At 47.1% G+C, this 17,037-nt stretch overlaps 1 protein-coding gene across 4 annotated transcripts in view; it reads left to right on the top strand.

Annotated features, from left to right (window-relative positions):
• The window catches only part of MATN2 (matrilin 2), a 223,629-nt gene that overhangs the window by 187,274 nt on the left and 19,318 nt on the right, over positions 1-17,037 (top strand). For all 4 annotated transcript variants that reach the window (XM_056522421.1, XM_056522419.1, XM_056522420.1 and 1 more), the window contains one exon: positions 2,303-2,425. In XM_056522421.1, the coding sequence (XP_056378396.1) occupies positions 2,303-2,425 (123 nt within the window). The remainder of the gene's footprint in view (positions 1-2,302; positions 2,426-17,037) is intronic.

Here is a 17,037-nt window from a genome sequence, read left to right as displayed (position 1 = left end):
AGGGGCTCTGTGCACAAAGGACAAGCAGGGATCTGTACACTGAGGACAAGCAGGGCTCTGTACACTGAGGACAAGCAGGGCTCTGTGCACTGAGGACAAGCAGGGATCTACACTGAGGACAAGCAGGGCCCTGTACACTGAGGACAAGCAGGGATCTGTACACTGAGGACAAGCAGGGCTCTGTGCACTGAGGACAAGCAGGGCTCTATACACTGAGGACAAGCACACTCCTGGCTCACACAACAGGATTATTGACAAGCCAGGAGCCTTCACAGAGCCCTACTAATCCCGCCCTCACTACCTGTATTTGGACTCCTCACAGAGACACACAGGTAATAGCTGCAAGGACACCTATTTTTAACCCAAACATATACACATTTTTTACCAATTTATATTACAAATATACATATAATGGTATTATCTACATTATATAAAAACTTTTTGCTAACGACAGGTACACTCTAATCCCTGTACATCAATCAATGCACAGATGGGTAAGGAAGGGAGGAGGCATGCATACTGCAGAGTGGCAACACCTCCTTGACACTTGAAATCAAAGCATGATATACAGCTGACAGGTCCCCTGTAAAGAGCATATTAGCGGTAAGTTAAATTTGGGAAATTTGGTCAGATTTCTATGTACGATCAATTTACATATGGCAGATTTGATGCAGATTTTTAGCAAATTTTCAATTCACCTGGATAGAGTTTGCAGAAATCCGTGCTGTAGAAAAAATCTTATTTAGTTACATGAGATTTTTCATTTGTAGAAATTTCTGTAGCCAGTCTGTTGTATGTGATCATACCATTAAAAACATTTAATTTAATAACTTATAACTTAAGTATATTCATATTGTCCATATAGATCACAATATACATAGACACATAAGGGGACACCTTGAACTCATGTATTTAAAGCTTTTAAGGTGCGGTTTCTCAACATTGTCAAATAAATCCTGTCACTAGTTTATGCTGTCCACACCACACCAATAGAGAGAAATCTACTTTTCATTGTAGAAATAGAAAAGATTAAAAAGGGCCAAAGAATATTGGTTGACATGGATTTCTGGATGGACAGTTGTATTAAGTCGAGCATAAGCATTTTATCCCCTATAAACAGGATAGGGGATAACATGCACATTAGTGGGGTCCGACCACTGGACTCTGTAGAGAATGAATGGAGTACTGGCCAATCACGCGCAGAGCACACCATTCAATCTGGGTACAGTTTTGTCCCTATTTTCATGATTGGTGGGGGTCCCAGTGGACTTTAATTCTTCAATAAGCATTCTAAGAGAAAATATAAAACAGACTGGGTAACTTTTAGGTGACAACTATTTAGTTTACATATAATACCAAGATTTCTTTGCTTCCTTCCCTATTCTCTCAGTATTATCCCTTCTATCACAAAATATGTGCAGGAGGCTGTAGAATAGAAAGTCTGTGTGGTGCAGTATCAGCCAATAACTGCAGAGCAGGAAGTGATGTCAGAGAAGGGGGAGCCCGGAGGAGGTTCACCAATTTTAAATAATCGTTATAGGGTTATGTTCACATCTCCGTCCGGACGGCTCCATCCCAGAAACCTTTTGATTGATCCTGCTAAATAAATAGAAACCAGACAGAACTTATTAAAGTCAATGAGATCCATCAGGATCCGTTGGTGTCCGTTGTGCAATGGACCATCCGGCTTAGTTTTGTGGCCCTCTGACGCAGCTGTGAATGAGACATTAGGACGGTCACTCAGCAATAAGCAGATAACAAGGTGTTCTCTGAAACCCAGCTGTAATCTGTGGAGGAACCTGACAGTAAGGCTAGGTTTAGTCCGGAATTCCACTTAGGAATTTTTGTTGGAAATTTCGGTGCAGCAGAATCCCATTGCTGGCAATGGGATTCCGCTGCACAGTGCACATACGTAATTTCAGCGGCGGATGTTTCACTGCTGAAATTCCACCGCCAAAAGAATGAACTTGTTCATTTATTGGTCAAAATCTGTTCCACAGACATTGCCGTCTGTGGGGATGGCAATGTCTGCACCGTCCTAGCGCTGACTTAATGAGTAGGCGCTGGCCGCACTCGGAAACTCCAGACAGAACTTTTCTGTCCGGAGCTTCCTCAGTGTGAACCCAGCCTAAGTGTTCAATTTCCTTGCAGCGCCACCACAGGGGAAATAAAGGATTACATGGTGTTCAATATAATCATATTAGTATTTATAAACTGGATTTCTAAACTAAACCAGCTCACAATCCGGACTTTCCTGTATATAACTGCTTGTTTTGGTAACTACATATCCTGCATTTCACAGGTAAAGATGTCTGCAAGACCACAGAGCACGGATGTGAGCATCTCTGTGTAAATAATGAAGACTCGTACATCTGCCAATGCTTTGAAGGATACATAGTGGCGGACGATGGCAAAAAATGCAAAAGTAGGTAACACTCAGAAGTAGTGGTTGGAGAAATTTAAAGTGGACCTGCCAGCAGAGAAACGGGGGTTTGAATGAGCACAAGGCTACATAGGATTAGTCTTCAGGATTGCGGACATAACTTTTTCATCTCTATAATCCTTTCCAGTGCCAAGATATAAACCTTTGTGTTATTATGCAAATGAGGCTGAAAAGTCTAGGGGGCGTTCCACAGCACGGCAAAAGCTGTAAGTCCAACTCATGTCCTCTCTATGTAGTGTCTATTGGATGCAACTGAAACATGGACGGTAATAAAGAGGGCATGGGGTGGACTTACCTGGGCTCTTGTCATGCTCAGAAACACCCACTGGACTTTTGCACATCATTTGCATAATAACAAAAAGGCTTATATCTTGGCACTGGAAAGGCCATGGGCCTATGGGCTTATTTGCACCCCTGTTTTTCTGCTGACAGGTCCACTCTAAGTTTTTGACATGCTGCATATATGCTTATAGAGGTTGTCCTGTGAATTATTATTTTTTTTATCTATTGTGTCCAACCTGCCTAATAAAACAATAAAACCTTTTACCTTTACTTACCGTATTTTTCGCCGTATAAGACGCACTTTTTCTTCCCCAAAACTGGGGGGAAAAAGTCGGTGCATCTTATACGGCGAATACACCCCTATCGCGGCGGTCCCTGCGGCCATCAACGGCCGGGACCCGCGGCTAATACAGGACATCACCTATCGCGGTGATGCCCTGTATTAACCCTTCAGACGCGGCGATCAAAGCTGACCGCCGCGTCTGAAGCGAAAGTGACACTAACCCGGCTGTTCAGTCGGGCTGTTCGGGACCGCCGCGATTTCACCGCGGCGGTCCCGAACAGCCCGACTGAATGGCCGGGTTAGTGCTTACAGGACACCGGGAGGGACCTTACCTGCCTCCGCGGTGTCTTCTCCGTTCAGGGATCCCCTGTATGGCCGGCGCTCTCCTTCCTCGTTGTCGCGTACGTGCGTCGGCGTGCGTAACAATGTGATGGCGGCGACGGAGAGCAGGGATACCCGGCCGGCAGCAGATACGTTCCGGAGCGACGGCGACAGCGATGGAGCGACATCCAGGGCAGCGGTGACGGGTCCGATAGCGGCGGGGACACATGAGTATTACCTCCTATGCAGTGGTCTTCAATCTGCGTACCTCCAGATGTTGCAAAACTACAACTACCAGCATGCCCGGACAGCCAACGGCTGTCCGGGCATGCTGGGAGTTGTAGTTTTGCAACATCTGGAGGTCCGCAGGTTGAAGACCACTATTGGGTTCAAAATCTTAATTTTTTTAGATTTTGCACCTATAAATTGGGTGCGTCTTATACGCCGGTGCGTCCTATAGGACGAAAAATACGGTACCTTCCTCGCTCCCTCGTAGCTTCTGGTATAAGCAGTAGCAATGTCAGTTCACCTGGCTGCAGACATTACAACCTGCAGCTCCAGGGAAAGCAGTGTCATTGGCTGTGTCACGATGCCGGCTGGCAGATAGTGGATCCTCTGTGCCAGAGAGGGATTGGCGTGGACCGTGCTAGAGGATCGGTTCTAAGTCACTACTGGTTTTCACCAGAGCCCGCCGCAAAGCGGGATGGTCTTGCTGCGGCGGTAGTGACCAGGTCGTATCCCCTAGCAACGGCTCAACCTCTCTGGCTGCTGAAGATAGGCGCGGTACAAGGGAGTAGACAGAAGCAAGGTCGGACGTAGCAGAAGGTCGGGGCAGGCAGCAAGGATCGTAGTCAGGGGCAACGGCAGGAGGTCTGGAACACAGGCTAGGAACACACAAGGAAACGCTTTCACTGGCACTAAGGCAACAAGATCCGGCGAGGGAGTGAAGGGGAAGTGAGGTGATATAGGGAAGTGCACAGGTGTAAACACTAATTGGAACCACTGCGCCAATCAGCGGCGCAGTGGCCCTTTAAATCGCAAAGACCCGGCGCGCGCGCGCCCTAGGGAGCGGGGCCGCGCGCGCCGGGACAGAACTGACGGAGAGCGAGTCAGGTACGGGAGCCGGGGTGCGCATCGCGAGCGGGCGCTACCCGCATCGCGAATCGCATCCCGGCCAGAGGCGGTATCGCAGCGCCCCGGGTCCGTGGAACCGACCGGAGCGCTGCAGTGAGAGGAGTGTAGCGAGCGCTCCGGGGAGGAGCGGGGACCCGGAGCGCTCGGCGTAACAGTACCCCCCCCCTTGGGTCTCCCCCTCTTCTTGGAGCCTGAGAACCTGAGGACCAGACTTTTGTCCAGGATATTGTCCTCAGGTTCCCAGGACCTCTCTTCTGGACCACAACCCTCCCAATCCACTAAAAAGAAGGTTTTCCCTCTGACCTTTTTCGATGCTAAAATTTCTCTGACGGAGAAGATGTCCGAGGAGCCGGAGACAGGAGTGGGGGGAACAGATTTGGGAGAGAAACGGTTAATGATAAGTGGTTTAAGAAGAGAAACATGAAAGGCATTAGGAATACGAAGAGAAGGAGGAAGAAGAAGTTTGTAAGAGACAGGATTAATCTGGCGCAAAATCTTGAAAGGACCAAGATAGCGTGGTCCCAACTTATAGCTAGGGACACGGAAGCGGACATATTTGGCGGAGAGCCATACCTTGTCTCCAGGGGAAAAGATGGGAGGAGCTCTTCTTTTCTTATCCGCGAATCTCTTCATGCGTGAAGAAGCCTGTAAGAGAGAATTTTGGGTCTCTCTCCATATGATGGAAAGATCACGAGAAATTTCATCCACAGCGGGCAGACCAGAGGGCAAGGGGGTAGGGAGGGGGGGAAGAGGGTGACGGCCGTACACCACGAAAAACGGGGATTTGGAGGAAGATTCAGAGATTCTGAAATTATACGAGAATTCGGCCCAAGGTAGAAGATCTGCCCAGTCATCCTGGCGGGAGGAAACAAAATGTCGTAAATAGTCACCCAAGATCTGGTTAATTCTTTCTACTTGTCCATTGGATTGAGGATGGTATGCAGAAGAAAAATTTAATTTAATCTTGAGTTGTTTACAGAGAGCCCTCCAGAATTTAGACACAAATTGGACGCCTCTATCCGAGACAATCTGCGTAGGCAACCCGTGAAGACGAAAAATGTGTACAAAAAATTGTTTAGCCAACTGAGGCGCTGAAGGAAGACCAGGAAGAGGGATGAAATGTGCCATTTTGGAGAATCGATCAACGACCACCCAAATAACAGTGTTGCCATGGGATGGGGGTAAGTCAGTAATAAAATCCATACCAATCAGAGACCAAGGTTGTTCGGGAACAGGCAGAGGAAGAAGAAAACCAGCGGGCTTCTGGCGAGGAGTCTTATCCCGGGCACAGATAGTGCAGGCTCGCACAAAGTCCACCACATCAGTCTCTAGAGTCGGCCACCAATAGAAGCGAGAGATGAGTTGCACAGATTTCTTGATGCCCGCATGACCTGCGAGATGGGAGGAGTGACCCCATTTGAGGATTCCGAGGCGTTGGCGTGGAGAAACAAAGGTCTTTCCTGGAGGAGTTTGCCTGATGGAGGCTGGAGAAGTGGAAATCAGGCAGTCAGGAGGAATGATGTGTTGAGGAGAGAGTTCAATTTCAGAAGCATCTGAGGAACGAGAGAGAGCATCGGCCCTAATGTTCTTATCAGCAGGCCGAAAGTGAATTTCAAAATTAAATCGGGCAAAGAACAGAGACCACCTGGCCTGACGAGGATTCAGCCGCTGGGCAGACTCGAGGTATGAGAGGTTCTTGTGATCGGTGTAAATAATAACTGGAAATCTTGATCCCTCCAGCAGATGCCTCCATTCCTCAAGTGCTAATTTAATGGCTAGAAGCTCTCGATCCCCGATGGAGTAGTTCCTCTCCGCCGGAGAGAAGGTCCTAGAAAAAAACCCACAAGTAACAGTATGCCCGGAAGAGTTTTTTTGTAGAAGGACAGCTCCAGCTCCCACTGAGGAGGCATCAACCTCCAATAGGAAGGGTTTAGATGGGTCAGGTCTGGAGAGCACGGGAGCCGAAGAGAAGGCAGACTTGAGTCGTTTAAAGGCGTCTTCCGCTTGAGGAGGCCAAGACTTGGGATCGGCATTTTTTTTGGTTAAAGCCACAATAGGAGCCACAATGGTAGAAAAATGTGGAATAAATTGCCTGTAATAATTGGCGAACCCCAAAAAGCGTTGGATGGCACGGAGTCCGGAGGGGCGTGGCCAATCTAAGACGGCAGAGAGTTTATCTGGATCCATTTGTAGTCCCTGGCCAGAGACCAAGTATCCTAGAAAAGGAAGAGATTGGCATTCAAACAGACATTTCTCAATTTTAGCATAGAGTTGATTGTCACGAAGTCTCTGAAGAACCATACGGACATGCTGGCGGTGTTCTTCTAGATTGGTCGAAAAAATTAGGATATCATCAAGATATACAACAACACAGGAGTATAACAGATCACGAAAAATTTCATTAACAAAGTCTTGGAAGACAGCAGGGGCGTTGCACAGGCCAAAGGGCATGACCAGATACTCAAAGTGTCCATCTCTGGTGTTAAATGCTGTTTTCCACTCATCCCCCTCTCTGATGCGGATGAGGTTATAGGCGCCTCTTAAGTCCAATTTAGTAAAGATGTGGGCACCTTGGAGGCGATCAAAGAGTTCAGAGATGAGGGGTAAGGGGTAGCGGTTCTTAACCGTGATTTTATTAAGTCCGCGGTAGTCAATGCAAGGACGTAGAGAGCCATCTTTTTTGGACACAAAGAAAAATCCGGCTCCGGCAGGAGAGGAGGATTTACGGATAAAGCCCTTTTTTAGATTCTCCTGGACGTATTCAGACATGGCAAGAGTCTCTGGGACAGAGAGAGGATAAATTCTGCCCCGGGGTGGAGTAGTGCCCGGGAGGAGGTCGATAGGACAATCATAAGGCCTGTGAGGAGGTAGAGTCTCCGCTTGTTTTTTGCAGAAAACATCCGCGAAGTCCATATAGGCCTTAGGGAGACCGGTTACTGGAGGAAGCACAGAGTTACGGCAAGGGTTACTGGGAACCGGTTTTAGACAGTCCTTGGAACAAGAGGGCCCCCAACTCTTGATCTCCCCAGTGGACCAATCCAGGGTTGGGGAATGAAGTTGAAGCCAGGGAAGTCCAAGGAGAATCTCCGAGGTGCAATTGGGGAGGACCAAAAGTTCAATCCTCTCGTGATGAGATCCGATGCTCATTAGAAGGGGCTCCGTGCGGAAACGTATGGAACAGTCCAATCTTTCATTGTTTATACAATTGATGTAAAGAGGTCTGGTGAGACTGGTCACTGGGATGTTGAACCTGTTGACGAGAGAGGCCAAAATAAAATTTCCTGCAGATCCAGAGTCCAAGAAGGCCACAGAAGAGAAGGAGAAGGCAGAGGCAGACATCCGCACAGGCACAGTAAGACGTGGAGAAGCAGAGTGGACATCAAGGATTGTCTCACCTTTGTGCGGAGTCAGGATACGTCTTTCCAGGCGGGGAGGACGGATAGGACAATCCCTCAGGAAGTGTTCGGTACTAGCACAGTACAGGCAGAGGTTCTCCATGCGGCGTCGTGTCCTCTCTTGAGATGTCAGGCGAGACCGGTCGACCTGCATAGCCTCCACGGCGGGGGGCACAGGAACAGATTGCAGGGAACCAGAGGAGAGAGGAGCCGAGGAGAAGAAACGCCTCGTGCGAACAGAGTCCTTATCTTGGCGGAGCTCCTGACGCCTTTCGGAAAAACGCATGTCAATGCGAGTGGCTAGGTGAATAAGTTCATGAAGATTAGCAGGCATTTCTCGTGCGGCCAGAACATCTTTAATGTTGCTGGATAGGCCTTTTTTAAAGGTCGCGCAGAGGGCCTCATTGTTCCAGGATAATTCAGAAGCAAGAGTACGGAATTGTACGGCATACTCGCCAACGGAAGAATTACCCTGGACCAGGTTCAACAGGGCAGTCTCAGCAGAAGAGGCTCGGGCAGGTTCCTCAAAGACACTTCGAATTTCCGAGAAGAAGGAGTGTACAGAGGCAGTGACGGGGTCATTGCGGTCCCAGAGCGGTGTGGCCCAAGCCAGGGCTTTTCCAGACAGCAGGCTGACTACGAAAGCCACCTTAGACCTTTCAGTGGGGAACTGGTCCGACATCATCTCCAAGTGTAATGAACATTGGGAAAGGAAGCCACGGCAAAACTTAGAGTCCCCATCAAATTTATCCGGCAAGGATAGTCGTAGTCCAGAAGCGGCCACTCGCTGCGGAGGAGGTACAGGAGCTGGCGGAGGAGATGGTTGCTGGAGCTGTGGTAGTAACTGTTGTAGCATAACAGTCAGTTGAGACAGCTGTTGGCCTTGTTGCGCAATCTGTTGTGACTGCTGGGCGACCACCGTGGTGAGGTCAGCGACAACTGGCAGAGGAACTTCAGCGGGATCCATGGCCGGATCTACTGTCACGATGCCGGCTGGCAGATAGTGGATCCTCTGTGCCAGAGAGGGATTGGCGTGGACCGTGCTAGAGGATCGGTTCTAAGTCACTACTGGTTTTCACCAGAGCCCGCCGCAAAGCGGGATGGTCTTGCTGCGGCGGTAGTGACCAGGTCGTATCCCCTAGCAACGGCTCAACCTCTCTGGCTGCTGAAGATAGGCGCGGTACAAGGGAGTAGACAGAAGCAAGGTCGGACGTAGCAGAAGGTCGGGGCAGGCAGCAAGGATCGTAGTCAGGGGCAACGGCAGGAGGTCTGGAACACAGGCTAGGAACACACAAGGAAACGCTTTCACTGGCACTAAGGCAACAAGATCCGGCGAGGGAGTGAAGGGGAAGTGAGGTGATATAGGGAAGTGCACAGGTGTAAACACTAATTGGAACCACTGCGCCAATCAGCGGCGCAGTGGCCCTTTAAATCGCAAAGACCCGGCGCGCGCGCGCCCTAGGGAGCGGGGCCGCGCGCGCCGGGACAGAACTGACGGAGAGCGAGTCAGGTACGGGAGCCGGGGTGCGCATCGCGAGCGGGCGCTACCCGCATCGCGAATCGCATCCCGGCCAGAGGCGGTATCGCAGCGCCCCGGGTCCGTGGAACCGACCGGAGCGCTGCAGTGAGAGGAGTGTAGCGAGCGCTCCGGGGAGGAGCGGGGACCCGGAGCGCTCGGCGTAACAGGCTGCAGACATAGCATCCTAATACTGGAGGCTACGAGATAGCAAGGAAGGTGAGTTAAAGGGTTAATGCGCTGAAATTTTTTATTTTTTTTTAAATCAACTGGTGCCAGAAATTTTTACAGATTTCTACTTTTCTACAATTCTACTTTGTAATGACATCAGTAATTTTACCCAAAAATCTATGTCGAAACCAAAAAAAAAAAATCATTGTGCGAAAAAATTTAACAAAAAACGCCATTTTGTACCTTTTGGGGCTTCCATTTCTACGCAGTACATTTTTCAGTAAAAATTACACCTTATCATTATTCTGTAGGTCCATACGGTTAAAATGATACCCTACTTATATAGGTTTGATTTTGTCGCACTTCTGGAAAAAATCATAACTACATGCATGAAAATTAATATGTTTAAAATTGTCATATTCTGACCCCTATAACTTTTTTATTTTTATGCATACAGGGCGGTATGACGGCTCATCTTTTATACCGTGATCTGAAGTTTTTAGCGGTACAATTTTTGTATTGATAGGACTTTTTGATCGCTTTTTATTCATTTTTTCATGCTATAAAAACTGACCAAAAATACGCTATTTTGGACTTTGGAATTTTTTGGCACGTACGCCATTGACCATGTGGTTTAATTAACTATACATGTTTATAGTTCGGACATTTACGTACGTGACGATACCACATATGTTTATTTTTATTTACACTGTTTTTTTTTTTAAATGGGAAAAGGCGGGTGATTCAAATTTTTATTAGGGGAGGGGTTAAATAATCTTTATTAACTTTTTTTTTTTTTTCACAATGTTATAGCTCCCATAGGGGACTATAACATCCATTACATTGATCTCCCATACTGTTTAATGCTATGCCGTAGCATAGCATTGATCAGTATTTCTGCCGCTTGACTGCTCCTGCCTGCATCTCAGGCACAGAGCAGTCATTCGGCGATCAGACAGCGAGGAGGCAGGTAGGGATCCTCCTTGCGTCCTGCAAGCTGTTCGGGATGCCGCGATTTCACCGTGGTGGTCCCGAACAGCACCACTGAGCTAACCAGCAGTGTTTACTTTCGTTTTAGATGCGGCGATCAAGTTTGATTGCCGTGTCTAAAGGGTTAATGCTGGACATCAGCTCGATCGGCGATGTCCGGCATTAGCCGTGGGTCCCGGTTGCTTATAGCAACCGGGACCCACCGGTATGATGCGCGCTCACCTGCTGAGCGCACTTCATACCTCGGGAGCCGCAGATGGACGTTAATGAACTGCGGCATGGGGTTAAACATGTATCCTACCTCGCATAAGAGATCGGAAAAAGAAGTTTGATTTTACATCTTCCATTACCATAGAAATATAAGATTCACTTAAAAATGTAGCATGTTAGGTATAACGTGTGCAGTACATACAGTAGACAATATTCCAGACTTCGCAATAACATAAATGCACATACACTTCACAGAAAGCTTCTGCCTATAACTTCCCATTTTCTTCACTTAGTTTTTATTGAACTTCACTTGCCAACATTTCCCATAACTCTCTGTCTTTTAAATGCTGATTACTCAGTATTCCATCACTATCACATCCTGACTTCCTTCTTAACTCCTTACCTCCCTTTTTTATATTATGAACATCTAAAAGTGCTCGTGCAGGACCAAAATGGGAACTTCTAATCTGGGCGCAGGAATCAGAGAGGACCAGACCAATGGTGAAATAGGAATGGTACTTTATTGTAGAAACATGCAACGCATAAAATAAGTGTTTCTAGCCCAAACCGGGCTCTTTATCATGAAACGCTTATTTTATGCGTTGCATGTTTCTGCAATAAAGTTACGTTCCTATTTCACCATTGGTCCGGTCCTCTATGATTCCTGTGCCCGGATTAGAAGTTCCCATTTTGCTCCTGCACGAGCACTTTTAGATGTTTATTTGATTACCGGTGACCTGTGGATCCGAAGGGAACCTGGAGCTGCGGAATCCGTCTCTTTTCCTCCCACATACGCACAGGTGTTGTGCCCTCAGCATAACACCCCTTGGTCAGCTGCCACCGGATAGCCGTTTATGGTGCCCCGTGTGGTCTGCTGACGATCACTTACCTGTCCTCAGGGCTCCGGCGCGTCCTCTTCGGGATCCTCTGCATCGTGGGCGCTCTCCATCGTCATCATCACGCCGCTGCGCACGCCATCCCGTCATCCAATAGGAGCGGCGTGCGTAGCGACGTGATGGCGGCGACGGAGAGCGAGGTTGCCGGGGAAGCAGAGGCCTTGCGGGAGTGTCGGGGACACCCCGGGGACGCAGCGACAGCGATGGACAGTGACATCCAGGGCAGCGGTGACGGTCCGGAGCGGCGGGGGCACGTGAGTACAACCTTTAATACCAGTGGTATTCAACCTGCGGACGTCCAGATGTGGCAAAACTACAACTCCCAGCATGCCCGGACAGCTGTCCGGGCATGCTGGGTGTTGTAGTTTTGCCACATCTGGAGGTCCACAGGTTGTAGACCACTGTCCTATATTTTGCATTGCACGGATCCCTCAACATACGATGGTTTCAACAAACGATGTTCCATTTGGAACGGATTACCATCGTATGTTGAGGGACCACTGTATTACTAAAACAACATATCCTCTATAAAGGGTTCTTTTGACTCGAAGGAAAAACATTATACTGAAAGCATGCATACCTACCCCCTCGGACATAGGAGCAGGGTAGCCCGGGAAACACAGATAGAGGTGGCAAGATAAAGTCTTACCCTACAGCTTTTTTATTTATCTGTAGTTCCAGGTGTCACTGCTCCTCCTCGAGGTCCGAAGGTTCGGTAATGCGGCTTTTTCACTCATCTTCGAGCCCACCCTGGGACGCCAAATTGATAGGGAATTCAATGGATTCCTTCAATATGTTGTTTGATTCCAAATCAATAGTTATAAATGACCAGGCCTGGTGGAAGAAGGACACAGACTCCAGCTGTATACAGACTCTTCTGACGTTTACTACAAAAAGCATGACTGGATGGGATTTTAGATACATCCCTTCCTATCTAACCAACTCTTAACCAAGTAACAACCCCTTCACCCAATAGAAAAGACACTGACACCTGCTGTGGGAAAATTGGGCCGTGTGGCCCATTTATTTAACAAATCAATAAATAACATTTGAATATTTACATATAAACATAACCAAACTGGAGGGCACTCCCCTCCCCCAACCGGATTTGTGCAACACCCTTCTTACCCCTGGCCCCGGGGCACCCCAGTAACCTTCTGCACAATCCCTCCAACTCCTGAGGCCCAGAACCACCACCAGGAGGCCCAATTGAACCATCTCAAACATTTATCTTTCAAACTACTAACTCCCCCGGGACCCTTTCACATACCTCCCACCCACCAAGCGTTTAAAAGAGGGCGGGCGGGCGGGGCCTTCTTCTCGCTTCTACACGCCGATTTGTGAGTACCCTCCCCCCCTGGAGCACCCCCCTATATACACCCCTCCCCCTCCCCTCCAGATGACCTCCCTTTCACCCCACTCTCGAGCCACCTGCTACTGTCCCTTAAAGGAGCAGCAGCCATTTAACCCTTTAACCCCCATTCCCTTGCAATATACCTCCAACCACATTACCCCTTACTAACATCTGGAAGGGCCACTAAAACCCCCGTCAAGGCGCCACTACGCCAGGGGTTCCCCCGCTCCGTTTGCTCCCATGATACTTATGCAAGAAAGGATGGCACACTGCCAAATTATACATGGCTACTAGAGATGAGCCAACTTACAGTAAATTCGATTCGTCACAAACTTCTCGGCTCGGCAGTTGATGACTTATCCTGCATAAATTGGTTCAGCTTTCAGGTGCTCCGGTGGGCTGGAAAAGGTGGATACAGTCCTAGGAGACTCTTTCCTAGGACTGTATCCACCTTTTCCAGCCCACCGGAGCACCTGAAGGCTGAAATAATTTACGCAGGATAAGTCATCAACTGCCGAGCCGAGAAGTTCGTGACGAATCGAATTTACTGTAAGTTCGCTCATCTCTAATGGCTACAAAGAGATGTGTCTTATCTCTAAGCAGTAGGAGGATATGTGTGAGGCCTCAAAACTGAAGGCCTTGAAGCTTTCCTTCTAAGCTCAGCAATTGTAACCTTGATAATTACTAATGAAGTTCATGATCAGTTCATAATGAAAAAGTACAAACAAGATGGCGGATTATAGACAACATGGCTGATGATATACAAGATGGAGTATAAAATAAAGAAAAAGGAGTATATAAAAGAATGTATGAAAACGTATAACAAGATGACTTCCCTCACACCACGACAGATACTAACAAGTAGGTTACAAAACCTGCAGCTAGAAGAAGACACAGCGGGTGACGTTGGGTAACAAATCCAGTTAGATAATATTCATTAGTCTCACGCTTTTAAGGTTGCGGCCTCATTGTGTGTCTTTAGCGTCTCTCCCCATAAAACACAAGGAGTTAAGTCAGAAAAACTGATTAACCACAAATTGCACAATAGGATTTGTCTGTACAAGTAAATCTGCCGCCACAAGGAATCCACATCAGATGGGAACAGTTGGTGAGAAATTCTAGATGCATAATCTGTTATTGTGTCCGGCTTAATGCTCTGCAGCTCCAGGAATCTGTATGAATAAATAAAACCGACATATAGATTGCTATGGAGATTGACTGATAGAGAGGGCGGCCCATCGAGGTTACAGAATAAATAGGAAATCTCCAGACAGAACGTGTCCTATGTTATTGCCGAAGGCTGTCCAGGCATGCTGGGAGTTGTAGTTTTACGACAGCTAAAGGCGCAATGGCTGGGAAACAGTTCTCCAGTACGCAGAGTCACAGAGACACCATGTTGCTCGGCTCAGCCCTGTGACCTGCAGGTACATCTTTCTTTCTTTCCTGGCAGATCCAATTCAGTCCTTGGCACTAAAGTACGAGTATGTCACTACTTGGCAGGTGATTTACCCTGTTATAGATTTCGCACTGTGCCCAGGAGCTGGAAGTCATGTATCTAAAGACACTAAGAGCTAGTGAGGGAGAAAATGCAATTCTGAGGTAAAAAAAAAATTTAAAAAAAGGGATTCAAATGCAATGAACCAAATCTGAAACCTTGATAAGGCTGTGTTCACACCATGCGGTTATTTGCCATTTTTGAGGGGGGTTTTCAGCAATTTCGTGGTGACTTTGACCGAATTGGGGCAAAAATGACACTATTTAACCATGCTTGGACAAATCACAGTAAAATTTAACAGCGATTTCAGCAAATTTGCAGAAAAACGCATCAAAAATGCAAAAAGAATGGACAAGGGGTACTCCAGTGAAAACCTTTTTTCTTTTAAATAAACTGGTGGCAGAAAGTTAAACATATTTGTAAATTACTTCTATAAAAAAATCTTAATCCTTCCTGTACTTATTAGCTGCTGAATTCTTTTCTTTTTGGAATGCTCTCTGATGACATCACGAACACACTGCTCTCCGCTGACGTTATTATAATAATAATAATGCTTTATTTATTGTTGTCCTTAGTGGGATTTGAACCCAAGTCCCCAGCACTGCAAGGCAGCAGTGCTAACCACTGAGCCACCATGCTGCCCTTAGCATACATCTGCTATGCATCTGCTATGCATCTGCTATGCATGATTGCTAAAATGGACAGAGATGTCAGCAGAGAGCACTGTGCTCGTGATGTCATCAGTGTTCCAAAAAGAAAGGAATTTCCTCTGTAGCATTCAGCAGCTAATAAGTACTGGAAGGATTAAGATGTTTTAATAGAAGTAATTTACAAATATGTTTAACTTTCTGCCACCAGTTGATTTAAAAGAAAAAAGGTTTTCACCGGAGTACCCCTTTAACATTCTGACACATCACAAACCCAACCTAAGGCTATGTTCACACTGTTGAATGTCTGCATGGAAAATTTTCGTGCAGACATTCCACAGACAGAGGAGCGCCGGCAGAACGCACATGCCGCTAGGACCGCTCGGAAATGCGCAGTCATCTAGACGGCAATGCATTTCCTTGCAGTATACGCAAAAACATTGAACATGTACAATGTTTTTGCAGACGCCGGAATCAGGATTTCCGCGGCAGATGTTGCTGTTGCGAAAATTCTGCTATGTGAACAGAGAAGCAGAATCCCATTGAAATGAATGGGAATCTGCTGCTGCGGAATGTCCGTGTGGATGGTTCATACGGAATTCTGCACGGACATTCTGCCGTGTGAACATGGCCTAATAGTGAACCTGGTTTCCATACAAACAAAAAATGACCATATACTATACTGTATTACCACCTGTGAAATCTGATAAACTCTATAATTATATACATAGATTATAAAAGGAAGTTTCATTGTTATGATGCTTTCCAGGCCTATTTAAAACGTATGATTCCAAGAAGTTAACCATAGTTAAAACTAAAGAAAAACAACACCCCATCCTCCAGCAAGTCTAAGACGAATCCTATTTACATGGATTCTTACAGAGTTTAGGATTTCCCAGTACTGTAGAAAGGGTTCTAAACAAATATATTTGGGAAAATACAGAATATGACATGTTTTAGTGTTTCAGCAGCACCATCTGGTGCTAGGATCTGGTATTACTGTTTACACTTAGCACTGGACTATGCATTTTCCAGGAAAAAGGTGGATAAGGTGGGGGGAAAAAAAGACTTTATTACCTTTGAAAACATGGGACGATCTAGTGAAAACGGTGTCTAGAAACATGGCATTAAAGCGCAACTGTCATGAAATCTGGGTGCAATAACCTGCACACAGCCTTTGTACTATGTGCAATTGGTGGGTATAGCAATGTTTTTACATAATATTTGCAGGCTTTCATGACCCCAAAAAATTATTTTGATCAAAGCCACTGACAGTCGGATAGGCGTGTCGCGAGGTACGCGATGCCCCGCCGCCACTCCCACCCCCTGTATGTCAGTGTGATTGACACACAGGTCTAGTGCATGCGCTCTTCAGCTAATCTAACGTGCACGCTGCTGCATGTCATCGAGCTAGCTCTGCGGAGGAAAATGGCTGGGGGAGCGAGCGCTTGCTGGACGACACGCAGCAGCGCGCATGTTAGATTAGCTGAAGGGCGCATACGCTGGGAGCTGTATGTCAATCACACAGCGGTCCCATCACTGACATACAGGGGGTGGGAGTGGCATCGCGTACCTCGCGCCACGCCTATCCGACCGTCAGTGGCTTTGATCAAAAGAATTTTTTGGGGTCATGAAAGCCTGCAAATATTAGGTAAAAACATTGCTATACCCATCACCTGCACACAGTACAAAGGCTTTGTGCAGGTTATTGCACCCAGATTTCATGACAGTTGCGCTTACTTATGTACAGCTAAAATGGCTATGGGTTACAGGTGATAAAAAGTAGTGGTAGGTTCTCTTTAAAGAGGACCCTGTAGTCAACTCCCCCTCCCAAAAAAAAGTTATTAAATAGTTTAGAATTGCCCTGATCAAACAGCTTTTTACAGTTTCTTGATATGCT

Source organism: Hyla sarda, chromosome 5, assembly GCF_029499605.1.
Source record: "Hyla sarda isolate aHylSar1 chromosome 5, aHylSar1.hap1, whole genome shotgun sequence".
In the NCBI taxonomy this organism is placed as follows: Eukaryota; Metazoa; Chordata; class Amphibia; order Anura; family Hylidae; genus Hyla; species Hyla sarda.
Note: the sequence above shows the minus strand (reverse complement) of the source record. Positions and strands in the feature narration are given on the sequence as shown.